Here is a 17,196-nt window from a genome sequence, read left to right on the forward strand (position 1 = left end):
GATCTGGGTGCCGCCTGCCGCAGCAAGTCCATCCCGCTTTGCGGAGGCCTCTGGTGAAAACCAGCGGCACCTTAGACTCCGCTCCCTGGTACGGTTCAGTCATAGTCCACACAGGACAGTAGATCCACTACTACTACTCAGCCGTTACGGTAAGATCTTTACAGTAAGATCCAGCCATGGATCAAGCCCAGGTTCCTCTGCCAAGTGTTGCTGACCTCTACTATAGTGGCTCGACAGTCAGCACAGATAGAACAACAAGCGCAGCAGATGTCTCAGCTTTCTGCACTTGTGCAGCAACTCCTAGCATTTCTACAGCCTCCTCCTCCACTGGCAGAACCCTCCGCAACTCCTGCTCCCATTGCTTCAGCTGGTTCCAAGATTCGTCTGTCTCTGCCTACTAAGTATGATAGAGATCCAAAGTTCTGCAGGGGCTTCATTACTCAGTGTTCCATGCATCTTGAAATCCAAGCAGATCCATTTCCCACTGGGCATTTGTCATCAGCCTTTTTTCAGGGAATGCCTTGGACGCACTGGGACCACAATGACCCATTGACCTCAAATCTCCAGACTTTCCTTAATGAATTCCGTAATGTATTTGAGGAACCGGCCCGGGCTTCTTCAGCAGAGACAGCTTTACTGAATCTCTCTCAAGGAAACTCTTCGGTGGGAGAATATGCAGTACAATTCCGCATCTTGGCCTCTGAACTGGCCTGGAATAATGAGGCCTTGTCCGCTACCTTTAAAAAGGGCCTCTCAACTAGGATCAAGGACGCCTTGCTGCTCGAAATCTTCCTTCTTCCCTTACTGAACTCATCAACCTTGCTACACATATTGACGTACGGTTCTCAGAGAGACAAGAGGAGCTTCGACGTGAGAGGGAACCACTCCGGTCAAGGCATTATCCTCGCTTGGCCCCCGTATCTCAACGTCCTCCACAAACATCTCCCACTCCAGGATGCAGGTGGACGCATTAGACTTTCTTCTTCTTTCTTCTTATGCCTTTATTGTGCTAGTCCTGAACACTTCCTAAAAGAGTGTACTCTTCGTCCTCAGTGTCCAGGAAACGCTCGCACCTAGGGCACGTAGGAGAGGCATCCCTGGGTAAAAATTGTACCTCTCCACGTTTGACCATGCCTGTTCGTCTTCTTATTTCCAAGAAGTCTTACTTCCTCGCCTCTGCCTTCCTCGATTCTGGTTCTGCAGGGGACTTTATTGATGCCTCCCTGGTCCAAAAACATTGTTTACCAGTGTCTCGGCTAATAAAGCTGCTGTATATTTTTTTCTGTTAACGGAGAATGCCTGAAGAGTAAGGTCCTTTTTCGCACTGAACCTCTCATCATACAAGTAGGAGTGTTACACAAGGAGAAGATACAGTACTTAGTACTTCCTCATTGTACTTCTGAACTTCTTCTAGGACTTTCTTGGCTACAGCTTCATTCATCTCAGTTTGATTGGAATTCTGGGAAGGTTTCTCGTCTGGGAGCTTTTTGTCAAGGTCACTGTCTTGAGTCCATTCTGTCTAGGGTTGTTTCATCACCTCCCATTAAGTTTGGCATTCCTTTCCCCTATTGGGACTTTGCAGATGAATTCTGTGAAAAAAAGCAGTGACTCCACTTCCACCACCTCACCCTTATGATTGTCTCGTTGACCTTCAATCAGGTACTACACCTTCCCGGGGAAGAATTTATCCGCTTTCTGTACCTGAGACGCAAGCAATGGAAAAATATATTCAAAAAAACCTTCAAAAGGGTTTTATTCGAAAATCCTCTTCTCCTGCTGGGGCCTGAATTCTTCTTTGTTGGGAAAACAGATGGCTCTCTTCGACCTTACATTGACTATCGGGGACTAAATAAAATCACCATCTATCTGATCGTCTACGGGGAGCCAGAATCTTCACAAAATTAGACCTCTGTGGAGCATACAATTTAATTTGCATTCGAGAAGGCGATGAATGGAAAACGGCTTTTAACACCCGAGATGACCATTTTGAGTATCTAGTCATGCCATTTGGTCTTTGTAATGCTCCTGCAGTCCTCCATGAATTTGTTAATGAGATCTTTCGTGATCTGTGGTATATCTGAGTGGTAGTCTACCTGGATGATATCCTGATTTTCTCTCCCAATTTAAAACTTCATCGTGTTCATGTCCGCCAGGTACTGCAGTGTCTCCGGGAGAATTGTCTATTTTATCAGTTGGATAAATGTCTCTTTGGGATAACAAGTCTACCCTTTCTCGGTTATATTGTCTTCCATCAAGGACTAAAGATGGATCCTGCTAAGCTTTTAGCCGTCCTGGACTGGCCTAGTCCTTCTGGTCATCGGGCTATTCAACGATTTTTGGGGTTTGCCAACTACTACCATCAATTCATTCCTCATTTTTCTTCCTTAGTAGCCACAATAGTAGCCCTTACCAAAAAGAACAGTAACAGCAAAAATTTGTCTCCAGAGGCTGAAGAAGCTTTCTCTCGGTTAAAGTCTGCTTTCTCTTCTGCACTTCTTCTCTCTAGACCTGATCCTGGAAAACCATTCTTTTTGAAGGTTGACACATCCTCTGTAGGAGCCCGCGCAGTTCTCACTCAAAAATCCTCTAAAGGCATAAACATTACTTGTGGTTATTTCTCCAAGACCTTTTCTACTGCGGAAAGAAACTATTCTATTGGTGATCGAGAACTCCTCGCCGTTATACTGGCCTTAGAAGAATGGTGCCATCTCTTAGAGGGCTCTACTCATCCTGTCAGCATCTTTACAGATCACAAAAATCTTTTATATCTACAATCTGCACAACATCTGAATCCCCGTCAAGCAAGATGGTCACTCTTCTTCTCCCGATTCAACTTCTTCATTCATTTCTGTCCAGCAGAGAAAAATGTTCAAGACGATGCTCTTTCTTGTTCCTCTGATGTTGTTGGTCAAGATTTCACTCCATGTCATATAATTACTCCTGAGTGTCTTATTACTGCAGCTCCAGCTTCTCTTCTTCAAGTCTTTCCCGGGAAGACCTTCATGCCTCCTCGTCTTGGACATCGGGTCCTCAGTTGGGGAATCTCCTCGTTGTTGGCTGGTCTCTCTGGAATCAAGAAGTATTTTCTGTTAATCTCCAGACATTATTGGTGGCCACATCTCAAACAGGTCGTCACAATTTTTCGTCTACATGGCCTCCCTTCCCACATTGTCTCAGATCATGGAGTGCAATTTGTCTCCAAATTCTGGAGTGCCCTTTGTTCTCGTTTAAAAATTAATCTGGACTTTTCTTCCGCCTACCACCCTCAATCCAATGGGCAAGTGGAGAGAGAAAATCAGGTCTACTGCAACATTTTGTTTCTGTTCAGTAGGACAATTGGGTTGATCTTCTGCCTTGGGCAGAGGTTTCATGCAATCATAGAGACTCTGAGTCCACCAAATCTTCTCCCTTTTTTTTTTGTCTACGGTCTTCATCGTCGTCCACCTCTTCCTCTACCAGATTCCTCTGGAGTGCCGGCCGTTGATTCCCTAATCAGAAATTTTGTCTCCATCTGGCAAAAGACTCGACGCTTGTTACTGTCTGCCTCCTCCCAAATGAAGTCTCAAGCGGACCAGAAAAGAAGACCCCCACCATCCTAGTGACAAAGTCTGGCTCTCCTCAAAGAATATACGCTTTAAGGTTCCCAGTTATAAGTTGGGGTATTGTTACCTGGGTCCATTTGTGGTTTTTTTTTAAAAAATCTATCCTGTCTCTTACAAATTACATTTACCTTTTCATTCCAAATTCTTTTCATGTCTCGTCGTTCAAACCCCTGGTTATTAATCGATTTTCTCAAAAAGTCATTGCTCCCACTTCTGTCTCTTTGGACATTTTTGAGGTGAATGAGATCCTCGCCATGAAAACTGTGAAAGGTAAACGTTATTTTCTCGTTGACTGGAAGGTTTTTGGTCCCGAGGAAAGATCTTGGGAACCAGAGGAGAAAATTGTTGATCGTAGCCTAGTACAATATTTTCTTGGACCCAAGAAGAGGGGGAGACCCATAGGGGGGTACTGTTAGGGGCAGCGCTCAAGCTATTCATTCTGTCCGTGAGCGCTCCCCCCTCCTTAACTTCCCTGGCTCCGGGACTCGCGCTGCGGGACACACCTGCACGTGTGTCCTGGGCGTTACTAGGGCCAATGCTCCGGCCATGTGGCCATGAGCGCACCCCTTCTGGTTGTATTGTTGGCTCCGGGCATCTCCTTATCTTCCTCCGTCCTTGGCCTCTCTTTTGTTCTGCCTCTAGCCGGTGGGCGCATTCCCTTTCCTTAGGGCACGCACGCCGCCGTTGCTAAATTTAAAGGGTCAGTATGCCCTTAATTGGTGTCCTGCTGGGTGGAACCTATATTAGTCCGGCACCTCCCTAGTGTGGTGCCGGATCTTCGTGCCTTGTGCCTAAGAGAAAGCGTTACCCTTGTGTGTACCATATAATGTTCCTGACCTCTCGCTTGTGACCTGACCTTGCTCCTTTGCCACCTGCCTCCTGACCTTGTGCCTGTGACCTTACTATGCTAAATTGCTGCCTGCCTCCAGACCCGTGCTTAATCTGATTCCGTCTTCTTCTGTGCCAAGTATCACCTGGGCAACCTGTGTGGACGGATCATGCCAGGGGTAGCGACCTGGGTGTCACCTTCCGCAGCAAGCCCATCCCAATTTTTAAAAAATTGAGTTGGATTTCAAAATGAATGATATCAACTCAACTTAAAATACACTGTATACTACCCTATAGGCAATTCTCTCATATGTAAGTGTACAGACTGTTCCCTCAAAACCCCCAAAAAATCTACAGCTTTAACAGCTTACTTTTTAATAAAGATGGAGGGCAATGGATTTTATCATCACTTTAACAGTTTGCTGTTAAGGACACTGTGAAGGACCATCATAGGAGTTATAATGCTGGTCATATTGGTTGCCAACCAACGAAAAAAAATATAGATTTCTGTTATTTTAGATTACAATGTCCAAGATGTTCTGAAGATGTTCTGAGTTTTTGATTCCTGGATGGAGGCATTTTAGCTTATGTGTAATACATAAGTGTCATACATTATTTATCTGAATTCGGTACTGTATATTTGTTTCTGGTGTGGGAGTTAAGAATACACTTAAGACTCTAGGTAGCAGAACCCTTTCATTGTATGGCGCCAACATGCCAATCTCATTATGAATCACTGTTAGAGTGGGAGCACATCAAAGTCCTGTATTGCCAGTCATAATAGGTATTACATGAATACACACTTCCCACACACCTCTTATTGCACAAGCCAAAGACCTGTTTTCAGACACTGTGCAGGTGCAAATCCAACAGTCACATTAAAGTGTTCCTTTCAATCATTTGATATGTTAGTGCCAGATCTGCTATGCATTTTGTTAAGATGCTTTACATAAACCACTGAAGCAAAGTAGTTTCAGATGTCCTCTTGACATTAAATAGGACCATTCAGATTAAACCTTTTCTTCTTTGTTCAGAGACTTTTCCAGGCACTTTTTTAGTACCCTACTTCTTACCACATTATATAAAAGATAAACAGGTACACATATCGCATTAATAAGACCAGAAACACATCTGCCTCTGAGAGGGAATATAAATAAAGTATCAATATATAAACAAGGAATCACGGGTAGCATTATTCATTGCTTGTACTATACAATTACATCTTGGCATGCAGCTGGCATTAATTCAGATATAAGTGTATTAATGTGAACTGAAAGTTTCAACACTCCTTACTCGAACTTCACTAGTATTAACATGCAGCAGCCCAATCTTCCTAATAGAATCATAAGATATTTTCATGTACTACTTCATATTTTTATTGCAAATAGATGAAAGCAGTAGTCTTTTCCATAGACCAGTGATCTTCAAACGGTGGACCTTTAGATGTTGAAAAACAGGTAGAGGTCCAAAGTTTGAAGACCACTGTCATAAACTGTTGGCACCTAATATAAAACAGTGTAAGAAGCACACTAAGGGCAAAAGTACAAAAGGATATCTACATAAAGTGGGTGAAATAAGTATTGAACATGTCACCATTTTTCTCACTAAGTATATTTCTATAGGTGCTATTGACAGGAAAGATGTTGGTAACAACCCAAGTAATCCATGCATGTAAAAAACTAAAACAAATAAGTTCAGAAATTAAGTTATGTGTAGTAATGTGAAATGACACAGGGGAAAAGTATTGAACACATGCAGAAGGGGGGAGGGGTGTAAAAAGGCATGGAAAGCCAAGACAACAACTAAAATATATCAGTAATTAAAAAAACAATCCAGCCCCTTGTCAGTGCAAAGAGCTGTCTTAAGCTTCACTAGCTAATTGTTGCAAAACATAACAATGGCATTGGTTACAGGCAACATTTCTAAGCTTCTGAATGTTTCAGAGCACTTTTGGGACCATAAAACGGAATTAGAAAAACAATAATTTAACCATTATTGAATTGAAAAGCCAGTCACTCACCAAATAGTTCTTGCTTCAGGCTTTATTTCATGCTGGTAGTAATGCTCACATACATGTGGAACACAAAGGGAAGAGCAGGGGGGTACAACGGAGCTTGTTGCCATTGTACCCCCCTGCTCTTCCCTTTGTGTTCCTCATGTATGTGAGCATTACTACCGGCATGAAATAAAGCCTGAAGCAAGAACTATTTGGTGAGTGACTGGCTTTTCAATTCTCTTCTGACTCTACATTATAAAATCACTGAGGGAGGTTTACTAATACCGGCATTTAAATGCATACGCCTCTCAGTAAATCCAGCGGATCTGAGGCTGCCCATGTGACAGGTAAAGAAAACTAAGCTTGCTAGGAGCCTCTGTAGATTTTTGCAGTAATTTATGCCTGCATACAGACTGCACATAAGGATTGAGAGTTCTGGATAGTTTTCACTGCTTCAATTTAATTTATGTATATATTTTTGATGTTACAAAGACTAAGTCCTGGGGACTTCAAACATGTCTTAATTCTATTGTAAATGAACAGTTTGTATCCTTTAATACAAATTTTAAGTCATTTAGGAAATCCTCGGAAAGAAACCGGTAAGTCACCATAATCTTGATGGCCTACGTGCAAGATCTGAATCACAACTCCAGCACTAAACATAAACCAGAATACCAATTATATCTCTTGATAACTGTGTAATATCTCAAGTTTTTTAGACCACATGATAGAGATATAAACCTCTATATTTACTGTCTGTAGTGTATTTGTTTGCCTAGTGACAATTAGAGACTTACTTGCAGAAGAAGGTTCAGTGTGAACAGGGGGAGTAGAAGGGAGAAAGGATGGGTAGCCCACAAAGAAAGAACGTAGGGAGCGTTCGGAGAGAAGAGGGGAGCGCTGAGATGGGATATTCTCACAGCTGCCCACACTGTTGTGAATCTTGAGGTTCAGAGGCTTGTTCTTTTTCTTTGTTCTGGGAGAAAGAAAAATAACAGGGGAGAAAAAAAGGACACAAGAGAAAGTAATGTTAGTTGAAATATTAAAAGAAAGCTAGAAGGGAAATGTTAGAAGCAAGACTGACATTAATAACAACACACCAAGCTGATAGTACTCTCAATGAATGAGATTTATTATTACTGTCTTACATTACAAAGCATAAAACTATATAAGATGGGCAGAGGCTGCGCCAAACTATTGCAGTGATGCACAGTGTGTGAGAGATTTGGTGCATCATGCTAAATATGTTGGACACGTCTCTTCTTCCCACTATCTCTTGGTTGGCCTACTTTGTGCCAATATTTTCCATCACAATAATACCACACCCATTAATAATTCTGGCACATTTTATGACTCATTACACATTTCAAAACTATTTAGTGAGGCACAAAAAGTGTCTAAATCATAAAAAATTGCCACACAGCATGTATGACAGTTCTAGTGAAATATATGCTTTTCTAGATCTCCCTCAATTCGTTTTCAAGAACATAGGTTAAGTCTACAAAATGAAAACATTTGAAAGTGGAAACAAGAAGAAAGATTTACATATGTTAACCATCATTAGATAGTTTGAGTCAAAAGACATGGGTGTAGCTAGAGAGGTAGCAGAGGAAGCAGTCGCACCGGGGCCCTGGTGCCTAAGGGGGCCCCAAAGCACATCTGCCCCATTAAAGACCAGTAATATAATTGGCATATGGGGCCCTGATTCAGATTTTGCATCGGGGCCCAGAAGCTACAAGATACACCTCTCGTAAAAGGATATAATTTATTGGTTTTAAAGCTGAAAATATATACTATGATTTTTGATATCTTGTAGATGTAGTTGGGGAGGGGGGCATGTATCATCAATGTTCTTTGTAGAAAAAAAGAAGCTCAGATTTGCCAAAAATTAGGTGACTACTTTCTCCGCCATGCATCCCACCTCCAGAGTTAAAGGGGTACTCTGCCCCTAGACATATTACCCCGCTGCTGGGGACCCCCTCGATCTCCCTGCTGTTCGTTTAGAGCGTCGGGTGCAGCGCCAAAGGCTCATGATGTCACAGCCATGCCCCCTTAATGCAAGTCTATGGGAAGGGGCGTGACGTGAGGATAAGGATAAACACCTTCTTTACCACCAGAAAGCTGGTAGCATGCGTTTCTGATACGTCACCAGCAGTGCCACCTACTATAGTTTGTAAATGAAGATAAACATAGCACTGTACAGCGCTGTACAGTGTGTAAATATAGTTTTCTACAGAATCGGGCATTAAGCAGTATTTGCCTTAAGTACTGGTTGTTGGTATAGTCTAAACGTACGGCGTCCATTTTAGGACATTGTCAGTCGCAGCCGTAACTCCGTGCCGAGTTAGGCGAAACAGGATCCCGCCTCCTCCCACGGACCAATCGCCATCAGTCGTCAGACGCTACTCCGTCCCCCGAAACAGCGTCCCACCTCCTTCCTCGCACCAATCGATGTCATCCGTCAGCCACAACTCCCTCATCCAAACTCCCTCGTCCAAAACACCGTCGTGCCTTAGACGATTCTCCCTCAGACACAACTTCCTGCCTCATAGCCAAGCCGACGCTGCACAGCATGTATAGCAGAGTCAAAACTGTTAAACTTGCACATGTACTACAGACACTACATGTTCTACAGAGTCTGTATAGCAGACCCAATACTGAATAGCATGTACAGCAGAACCAGTGTAGTATAGAGCTGACACTGACTTGGCTCTGCTACACGGCAGAAAGGTTTTTCGTCTGAGGGATGACAAGGTTTTGGATGAGGGAGTTTAGGATGATGGAGGAGGGAGGAGGGATTTGCGGCTGACACCTAACGGAGATTGGTCTGAGGGAGGAGGCGGGACGCTGTTTCGCCTGGTGCAGGACGGAGTTACAGCTGACGACTGACGGTGTCTTAAAATGGACACTGTATAAACTTTCTTAAACCAATCATAATGTGTCAAATCTGATAAAGAAATTGAATATTTCAAAAAATGTGCATTTGCGTTTGTCAAAGCAACTGAAAAAAAAGACCCCTTAATTCTCTTCTAGAACAAAAACAACAGTTTCTGGCCATAAAAAGGCCAATTGGCAGAAAATATGGGGTTCACCACTATTATGCTGGTGGTAGGATCTCATGGGCAGTGCTACAGACTTGTGTTGATCAAATATAGTATCTGTCTGTCTACAGCTACAGAAAAGGCTTTGAGTGACTGGCTTCTGGATAACAAATCTGAGCAATGCATATTACTGGATTATATACCGCAGTGGTCTCAAACTGTGGCCCTCCAGATGTTAAAAAACTTCAACTCACAGCGTTCCCGGACAGCCAGAGCCACAGCTTGGGACCACTTATATACAGAATTATCAATCAGTATCAACTCCAATCATATCTTAGCTGTATATTGGGGATTTTTTTAATCAATATTCCTACTGTATCCTTTAAGAGTATATCATATAACAGCATCATTTAGATCTCAAAGATGACTGTAGCTTCATGTTTTACAGAACGGAATTATTTAAAATGTACTTTACAATGAGGTAAATTGTAATACATATATACGTCTAAGTGCATTTAGTATGAGCTTAAAGGAGTACTCCAGTGGAAAACATTTTTTTTTTTAATCAACTGGTTCCAGAAAGTTAAACACATTTGTAAATTACTTCTATTAAAAAATCTTAATCCTTCCAGTACTTATCAGCTGCTGTATACTACAGAGGAATTTAAGTTGTTCTTTTCAGTCTGACCACAGTGCTCTCTGCCGACATCTCTGTCCATGTCAGGAACTGTCCAGAGTAGGAGCAAATCCCCATAGAAAACCTCTCCTGCTCTGGACAGTTCCTAACTCAGACAGAGGTGTCAGCAGAGGGCACTGTGATCAAACAGAAAAGAACAACTCAACTTTCTGTGGCGTATTACAGCAGCTGATAAGTACTGGAAGGATTAAGATTTTTAAATAGAAGTAATTTACAAATCTGTTTATCTTTCTGGAACCAGTTGATTTGAAAAAAAAAATTCCACCAGGGTACCCCTTTAAGCCATGCTCTTACTTCATCTTTTTTAAACCTGTTTCATTTCTAGGTGTTACTTATAATGTATGTTTGTTTCTCAGGAGACTACAGCAGAAGCCTGATATAATCACATTGTTATTGCTGAAGAAGCAGAGCATATTAGAAGGTTTTCATGATTTATGAAAGTGTAAATTACTATTGTTTCATTGGAGAATTGGACAAACTAAGTAGGAATCTTAGGGATAAAGGATCCAGTAGAAAGGTGACAAGAGCTTCATTTATGTTTAGATTCAAACATTAGAATAAGCTGAAACAATTGCCTTAGTGGTCAATTCCCCGTGTGCCCTGGTAGCCTGAAACCTGAAGGCTGATTGAATACACAAATAGAAGCTTCTCTTTCTCACATACTTCACATATTTACATGGAAGCCTCAAAGCAAAACGGAAAGCAGGATATGATAGTGAAAGAAAAGCTGAGCTATGTGATATATATATTTATATGATTTGGAACCTGATTTCTTAATGAAAACCAGAAAAAATCCTGACAGGACTCCTCGTAGGAGTGGCAAGAGTCCCTACCAACAAAGTCTATATCTTATCAATCAAATGATCACATGGTCATGTCCCCTATTGGGCCTAAAGAAATGTAAACGAAAGTCTATTAAATATTCATTAAAAAATGTTTTTTAAAAATTGACACCCTTTCAAAATGTTTTATTAGAAAAATATTTATAAATATTAAAGTAAAGAAAATTACACAAAATTAATATTCCTGCAACTATAATGATACATACAATATTATTTATTCTGCAACTGTGTAGTTGCTGCTGCATACTTTCCTATCCATTGAAGTCATTGACTTTAATGGGAAGGAAAATATGCAGTAGCAAAAACGCAGCAAAATACAACACAAGTCACCCTACCCTTAAGGTTAAAGAAGAACTCAAAAACATGAGTTATCTACCAGTTACATAAACAATTTCTTAGTAAGGCGTATTGTAGTGGATTCTGAGGCAATTCTGTTGTAATGTATTGCTGCGTAGAAGCAAACAATTATTTTTCACTTTAATCTCACTATTTTAAAGTGTACCTGTCATCAACAAAAACTTTGTATATAATATAGATAATACAATTATATTTATATTTGTAATAAACAATGTTTAAAAAATGTGTATATTTATGAGTGAAAAATGCTGTCCCAGCAGCTATTGCCTGCGATGAGTCCAAATACAGGAAGAGCAGGCTCTGTGCAGGCTCCTGGCTTGTCAATCACCCTGCTGTGTGAGCCTGTAGCATGTCACAGATCCTCACTGCACAGAGCCCTGCTTGTCCTCACTGCACAGAGCCCTGCTTGACCTCAGTGTACAGAGCCCTGCTTGCCCTCAGTGTACAGAGCCCTGCTTGTCCTCAGTGTACAGAGCCCTGCTTGTCCTCAGTGTATAGAGGCCTGCTTGTCCTCACTGCACAGAGTACTGCTTGTCCTCAGTGTACAGAGCCCTGCTTGTCCTCACTGCACAAAGCCCTGCTTGTCCTCAGTGTACAGAGCCCTGCTTGTCCTCAGTGTACAGCACCCTGCTTGTCCTCACTGCACAGAGCCCTGCTTGTCCTCAGTGTACAGAGCCCTGCTTGTCCTCAGTGTACAGAGCCCTGCTTGTCCTCAGTGCACAGAGCCCTGCTTGCCCTCACTGCACAGAGCCCTGCTTGTTCTCAGTGCACAGAGCCCTGCTTGTCCCCAGTGCACAGAGCCCTGCTTGTCCTCAGTGCACAGAGCCCTGCTTGTCCTCACTGAACAGAGCCCTGCTTGTCCCAGGTGCACAGAGCCCTGCTTGTCCTCAGTACACAGAGCCCTGCTTGTCCTCAGTGTTCAGAGACCTGCTTGTCCTCAGTGCACAGAGCCCTGCTTGTCCTCACTGAACAGAGCCCTGCTTGTCCCAGGTGCACAGAGCCCTGCTTGTCTTCAGTGCACAGAGCCCTGGTTGTCCTCAGTGTTCAGAGACCTGCTTGTCCTCAGTGCACAGAGCCCTGCTTGTCCTCACTGCATAGAGCCCTGCTTGTCCTCACTACTTGTCCTCAGTGTACAGAGCCCTGCTTGTCCACAGTGTACAAAGCCCTGCTTGTCCTCAGTCTACAGAGCTCTGCTTGTCCTCAGTGTACAGAGCCCTGCTTGTCCTCAGTGTACAGATCCCTGCTTGTCATCAGTGCACAGAGCCCTGCTTGTCCTCAGTGTACAGATCCCTGCTTGTCATCAGTGCACAGAGCCCTGCTTGTCCACCCTCACTTCCTGTATATGGACTCCTCATAGAGACACACAGGCAATAGTTGCAGGGACCATTTAATTGTATTATCTACTAGTGTTGAGCGGCATAGGCCATATTCGAATTCGCGAATATTCGCGAATATATGGATGAATATTCGTCATATATTCGCGAATATTCGCATATTCGAAATATTTTCATTTTATTTTCGCATATGCGAAGATTAGCATTTACAAAAATTAACATAAGCGAAAATTCACATATGCAAAAATTAGTATATGCGAAGTTTCGCATATGCGAAAATTCGCACACCAGTCTCACACAGTAGTATTAGAGCCTTCTTTACACCAGACAAGCTGGAAGCAGAGAGGGGTGATCACTGTGATGTGCACTGTGAAAAAAAAAATATTCGTAATTACGAATATATAGCGCTATATTCGCGAATATTCGCGAATATGCTATATCCGCAAATAAAATTCGCATTGCGAATATTCGCGAGCAACACTATTATCTACTTTATATAAAAAGTTTTTGTTGATGACAGGTACACTTTAATGTATTTTGTGAGCATAAGCATTGTAGCTGAATAAAAGTACTGTCCTTGAGAGACACATAACACTGATTTATGAATAGTATACCTGAACTAAAATAAATGCAAAGAGTTAAATACACAGGAAGTAGCAGTGAAGGACAGTAAGGATGTCATTTACGATCTAAGGTAAGCAAAATAACAAACCCTATGAACCTTGTAATTGGTGCAATTAATGGTTGTCACCTTTGGAAATCCAGCATCCGTACAGCTAAAATAATGGAATAAAATATGAGAAGACTTTACACTAGAGGACAGCTCAGGGACTTATATTTGTCTAACTTATATCATTGATGCAAATGTCAGATGTTTCTAAATAGGTTAATAATTTTGCAAGTATCTTGTATTGAAGTAATTGATTACAGCTCTAATGTGATGCTTAGTGCCCTTGTGGCTATTAGGCAGTGATATCTGGCAATTTTCAGGCATCTTTCCTCTAGTGTATTCTGTTGAACATTTATACAATAAATAATAGCATACAAATTACAGTTGTTCATGTAAATTAAATCATACTGTGTCTACCTTCTGCCATCTAGTCACTGATATTCCTAAGGCTTTGTTTACACCATTACAAACTTCTATGGTATATATGCCAGACATATGGCCCAGATGTAGCCAACTTATATATATATATATATATATATATATATATATATATATAGATAGATAGATAGATAGATAGATAGATAAATAGATAAATAGATATTATAGTTCAACATGTTTGCCATTGTTGGCAATTAACTCCCTTAGTAACAATAAAATGTTACGCCTTATGTCATATATATATATATTTTTTTTTTTTCACAATGCTCTTGTATTGGGAAGAGTAGTAGACCAAGCTTTCCAGTAAAAAACAAACAAAGGTATGTCAATGACACTTACTGGTCAGATGTATGCAAAAAGGACACTTTTCGCCATATGTCTTGCCCTAAGCAGACTAGAGCTGGGCGGTATGACCAAAAATGTGTATCACTGTTTTTTTGTAAATTATGGCGGTTCCACGGTATTTACCCACCCTCATTATGTGACCTGTGGGTGCTGCTTCTCTCCTCCACGCTGTACTGTACTATCCTGTGCCTGGGCTGCAAACATAAACAAAATAAACTTTAACTCACCTTCTAACTCACCACGGTCCAGCGATGCAAGCCTCCTTGCGATGCTGCTTCCTGGGGATGGGAACATCACAGAGCTGTCAGCCTATCACCGACCGCAGCGATGCCCCGCCTTGTCCGGTGATAGGCTGAGTGCACTGCCATGTAAGAAGCTGGCTGGCTCCTTACATAACAGTGCGCTCAGCCTATCACCGACCGAGGTGGGACATCGCTGCGGCCGGTGATAGGCTGACAGCTCTGTGACGTTCCCATCCCCAGGAAGCAGCAAGACCGTAGGAAGGTGAGTTAAAGTTTATTTTGTTTATTTCTGAAGCCCGGGCACAGGATAGTACAGTACAGTGCATCGGCTGATAATTATTTGTGGGGGGGGGGGGGAGAGAAGCAGCGCTCGCGGGTCACATATGATTAGTCCCCCGATGTGGGGGGACAGCGCAGCGCTGGGCTGATAAACTGGGGGGGGGAGAAAAGCAGAATAGCGCCCTCGGGTTACATATGATTAGCTGCCCAATGTGGTGACAGCGCACTGCGGCTGATAATTCATTAATTTGAGGGGGGGGTGGCCAAACCGGTATTGCGGTATAGGAAAAATTCATATCGTGCAGGAAAAGAAATTCTGTATTCGGTATGAACCGGTATACCACCCAGCACTAAAGCAGACTATGGATAAGTTCAGCATATAAATCTGCAGCATAAGCATTTCCCTCTATATGTGCACAGCTCTATATGTGCACAGCACAGCTATATCCAGCTATTTCTAATTGGGCACAAACACAAAATATGTGAAAAGGAAAAAGAAATATGTGAAAAGAAAAAATATGTGTAAAATTAGGAATTGCTCATGTTTTTTTTTTTGTTTACCCCTGAAAACTGGACACACAAGAGCATCCTAAGAGTGAAGCAGAGATACATTCTGTCACTCCCTGCTTACCGCCATGCCACCAAGATCCACAATGCTGCTTCACACAATAAATACTGGCTAATCCTCAATGCTTCCATCCTAGTTTGCCTGGACACTCTTTGGCTATGTTCACACGAGGGAATGTCTGCAAGGAAAATCTCTGTGTGGAAGTTCTCCTAAATTGCGGAGATGTGCTGGCGCTAGGACACTGCAATGCATTTCTGTGCAGTGTCTGATGATAGAATAGATATGTCAATTTTTTCTGCGGACACCGGAATTTGAATTTCTGCGCCACATGTTTCCAGCACGGAAATTCTGCTATGTGAACAGCGCAGCAGAATCCCATAAAAAACAATGGGACTCTGCTTCTCTGTTAAAATGGCATTTGAGTGCACATATGCTGACTTTTGCTCTCTTATTCCTTAATCTCTTAAGGACCCAGGGCGTATGGATACGCCCTCACACCCTGGGCCTTAAGGACCCAGGGTGTATCCATACGCCCTGGCGTTTTCCGGTCTCCACCGCTCGCCGGGCGGAGATCGGAACGGCATGCCTACTGATATCGTTCAGTAGGCATGCCGTACAAATGCCTAGGGGGGTCCCAGGATCACCGCATGTCGGCGATCGGCGCAGATCGCGAACGAATTCACATCCGCGATCTGTGAAGATTCCGGTTATTTGGGTCACTTGTGACCCGATGACCCGGAAAAGGAAGGTGATCAGCGGTGTAGGATACACCGCCAATCACCTCCTGTTGCTGGGTAGCGGTGACAATACTGTCACCGCCCCAGCAACGCTGCTATTGGCTGGCGATCGTCGGCCAATAGCAGTGCAGCAGAGGAGGGGTTAACGGTCCCCTCACGCAGCTTTGCCCGCTCGCTGAGTTCAGTCAGCGGGCAGAGCTGTGTGAAGAGGACCGGGATCCCCCCCTCGGAGTGCCGGAGCCCCCTCAGAAAGAAGAGGAGCCCCTAGATCAGGGTCAGCTTGTTGCAGGGAAAGGTAGGGTAAAACAGTAAAACTAAAGGGAAAGTAAAAGTAAAAAAAAAAAGTAACCCCCCCCCCCCTGACCCCCTAATAGGTCCCCAAGGGTCCACCGTCACCTGATTCGTGTGACCCCGGGCCCTATTATGGGTTCAGGGCGCTGCTTGTGCCACGCTTTTTTAGCCTCCGACTCCGAATCTGCCAGTGAGGACGATGAAGATCCAACATTTTTGTGTTCTTCATCGCCTTCCTCATCATCTAGTAGGGATGATGTGTCCCCTGTACGGCGGCGGAGACGCCGCCAGGCGAGGCCACGCACCCCCCATGAGAGTGACCCAGTGGCCGACACTAGTACGGGTGGCAATGCCGCTCGTAATAGGAGTCCAGCTCCCCAGACAAGTGCACTGGAGCCCCCTTCCGGTGACCCTGTCTGAAGCCCCCCAGAGGGTTATCAGCCACGGATTCCTGAGTATGTTGGCGACTCAGGAATCCGGATTGACACGGCTGGGTTCACTGATCTGGACTTTTTAAAGTTTTTTTTCAGTGGCAGCCTGGTCAATCTAATGGTGGAGCAAACAAACTTGTACGCCCAGCAGTTCATTGCCCACCACCCAGATTCGTTTTTGGCCAGGTCCAATGAATGGCGCGCCATTGATGCAGCGGAAATGAGGACAATTTGGGGCCTCACGCTGCATATGGGCCTGGACAAAAAACCAAGTGTCCGTCATTACTGTAGCGGGGACGTCCTCTACCAGACCCCTCTGTACAGTATGGCGATGACACGGAAGCGGTACGAGGCGATTCGGAAATGCCTGCATTATGCAGATAATGAGGCATGTCTGCCCCGAGGTGATCCCACCTATGACCGGCTTTACAAAGTGAGGCCGGTCATCGATCACTTTGGGGCCAAATTTTTGGAGGCCTACGTACCGCTCAGGGACCT

At 43.4% G+C, this 17,196-nt stretch overlaps 1 protein-coding gene across 9 annotated transcripts in view; it reads right to left on the reverse strand.

Annotated features, from left to right (window-relative positions):
• Nucleotides 1-17,196, reverse strand: part of KSR2 (kinase suppressor of ras 2) — a 481,762-nt gene that overhangs the window by 184,625 nt on the left and 279,941 nt on the right. For all 9 annotated transcript variants that reach the window (XM_056537068.1, XM_056537052.1, XM_056536998.1 and 6 more), the window contains one exon: nucleotides 7,224-7,402. In XM_056537068.1, coding sequence (XP_056393043.1) covers nucleotides 7,224-7,402 — 179 coding nt within the window. The remainder of the gene's footprint in view (nucleotides 1-7,223; nucleotides 7,403-17,196) is intronic.

Source organism: Hyla sarda, chromosome 1 (assembly GCF_029499605.1).
Source record: "Hyla sarda isolate aHylSar1 chromosome 1, aHylSar1.hap1, whole genome shotgun sequence".
Taxonomy (NCBI): Eukaryota; Metazoa; Chordata; class Amphibia; order Anura; family Hylidae; genus Hyla; species Hyla sarda.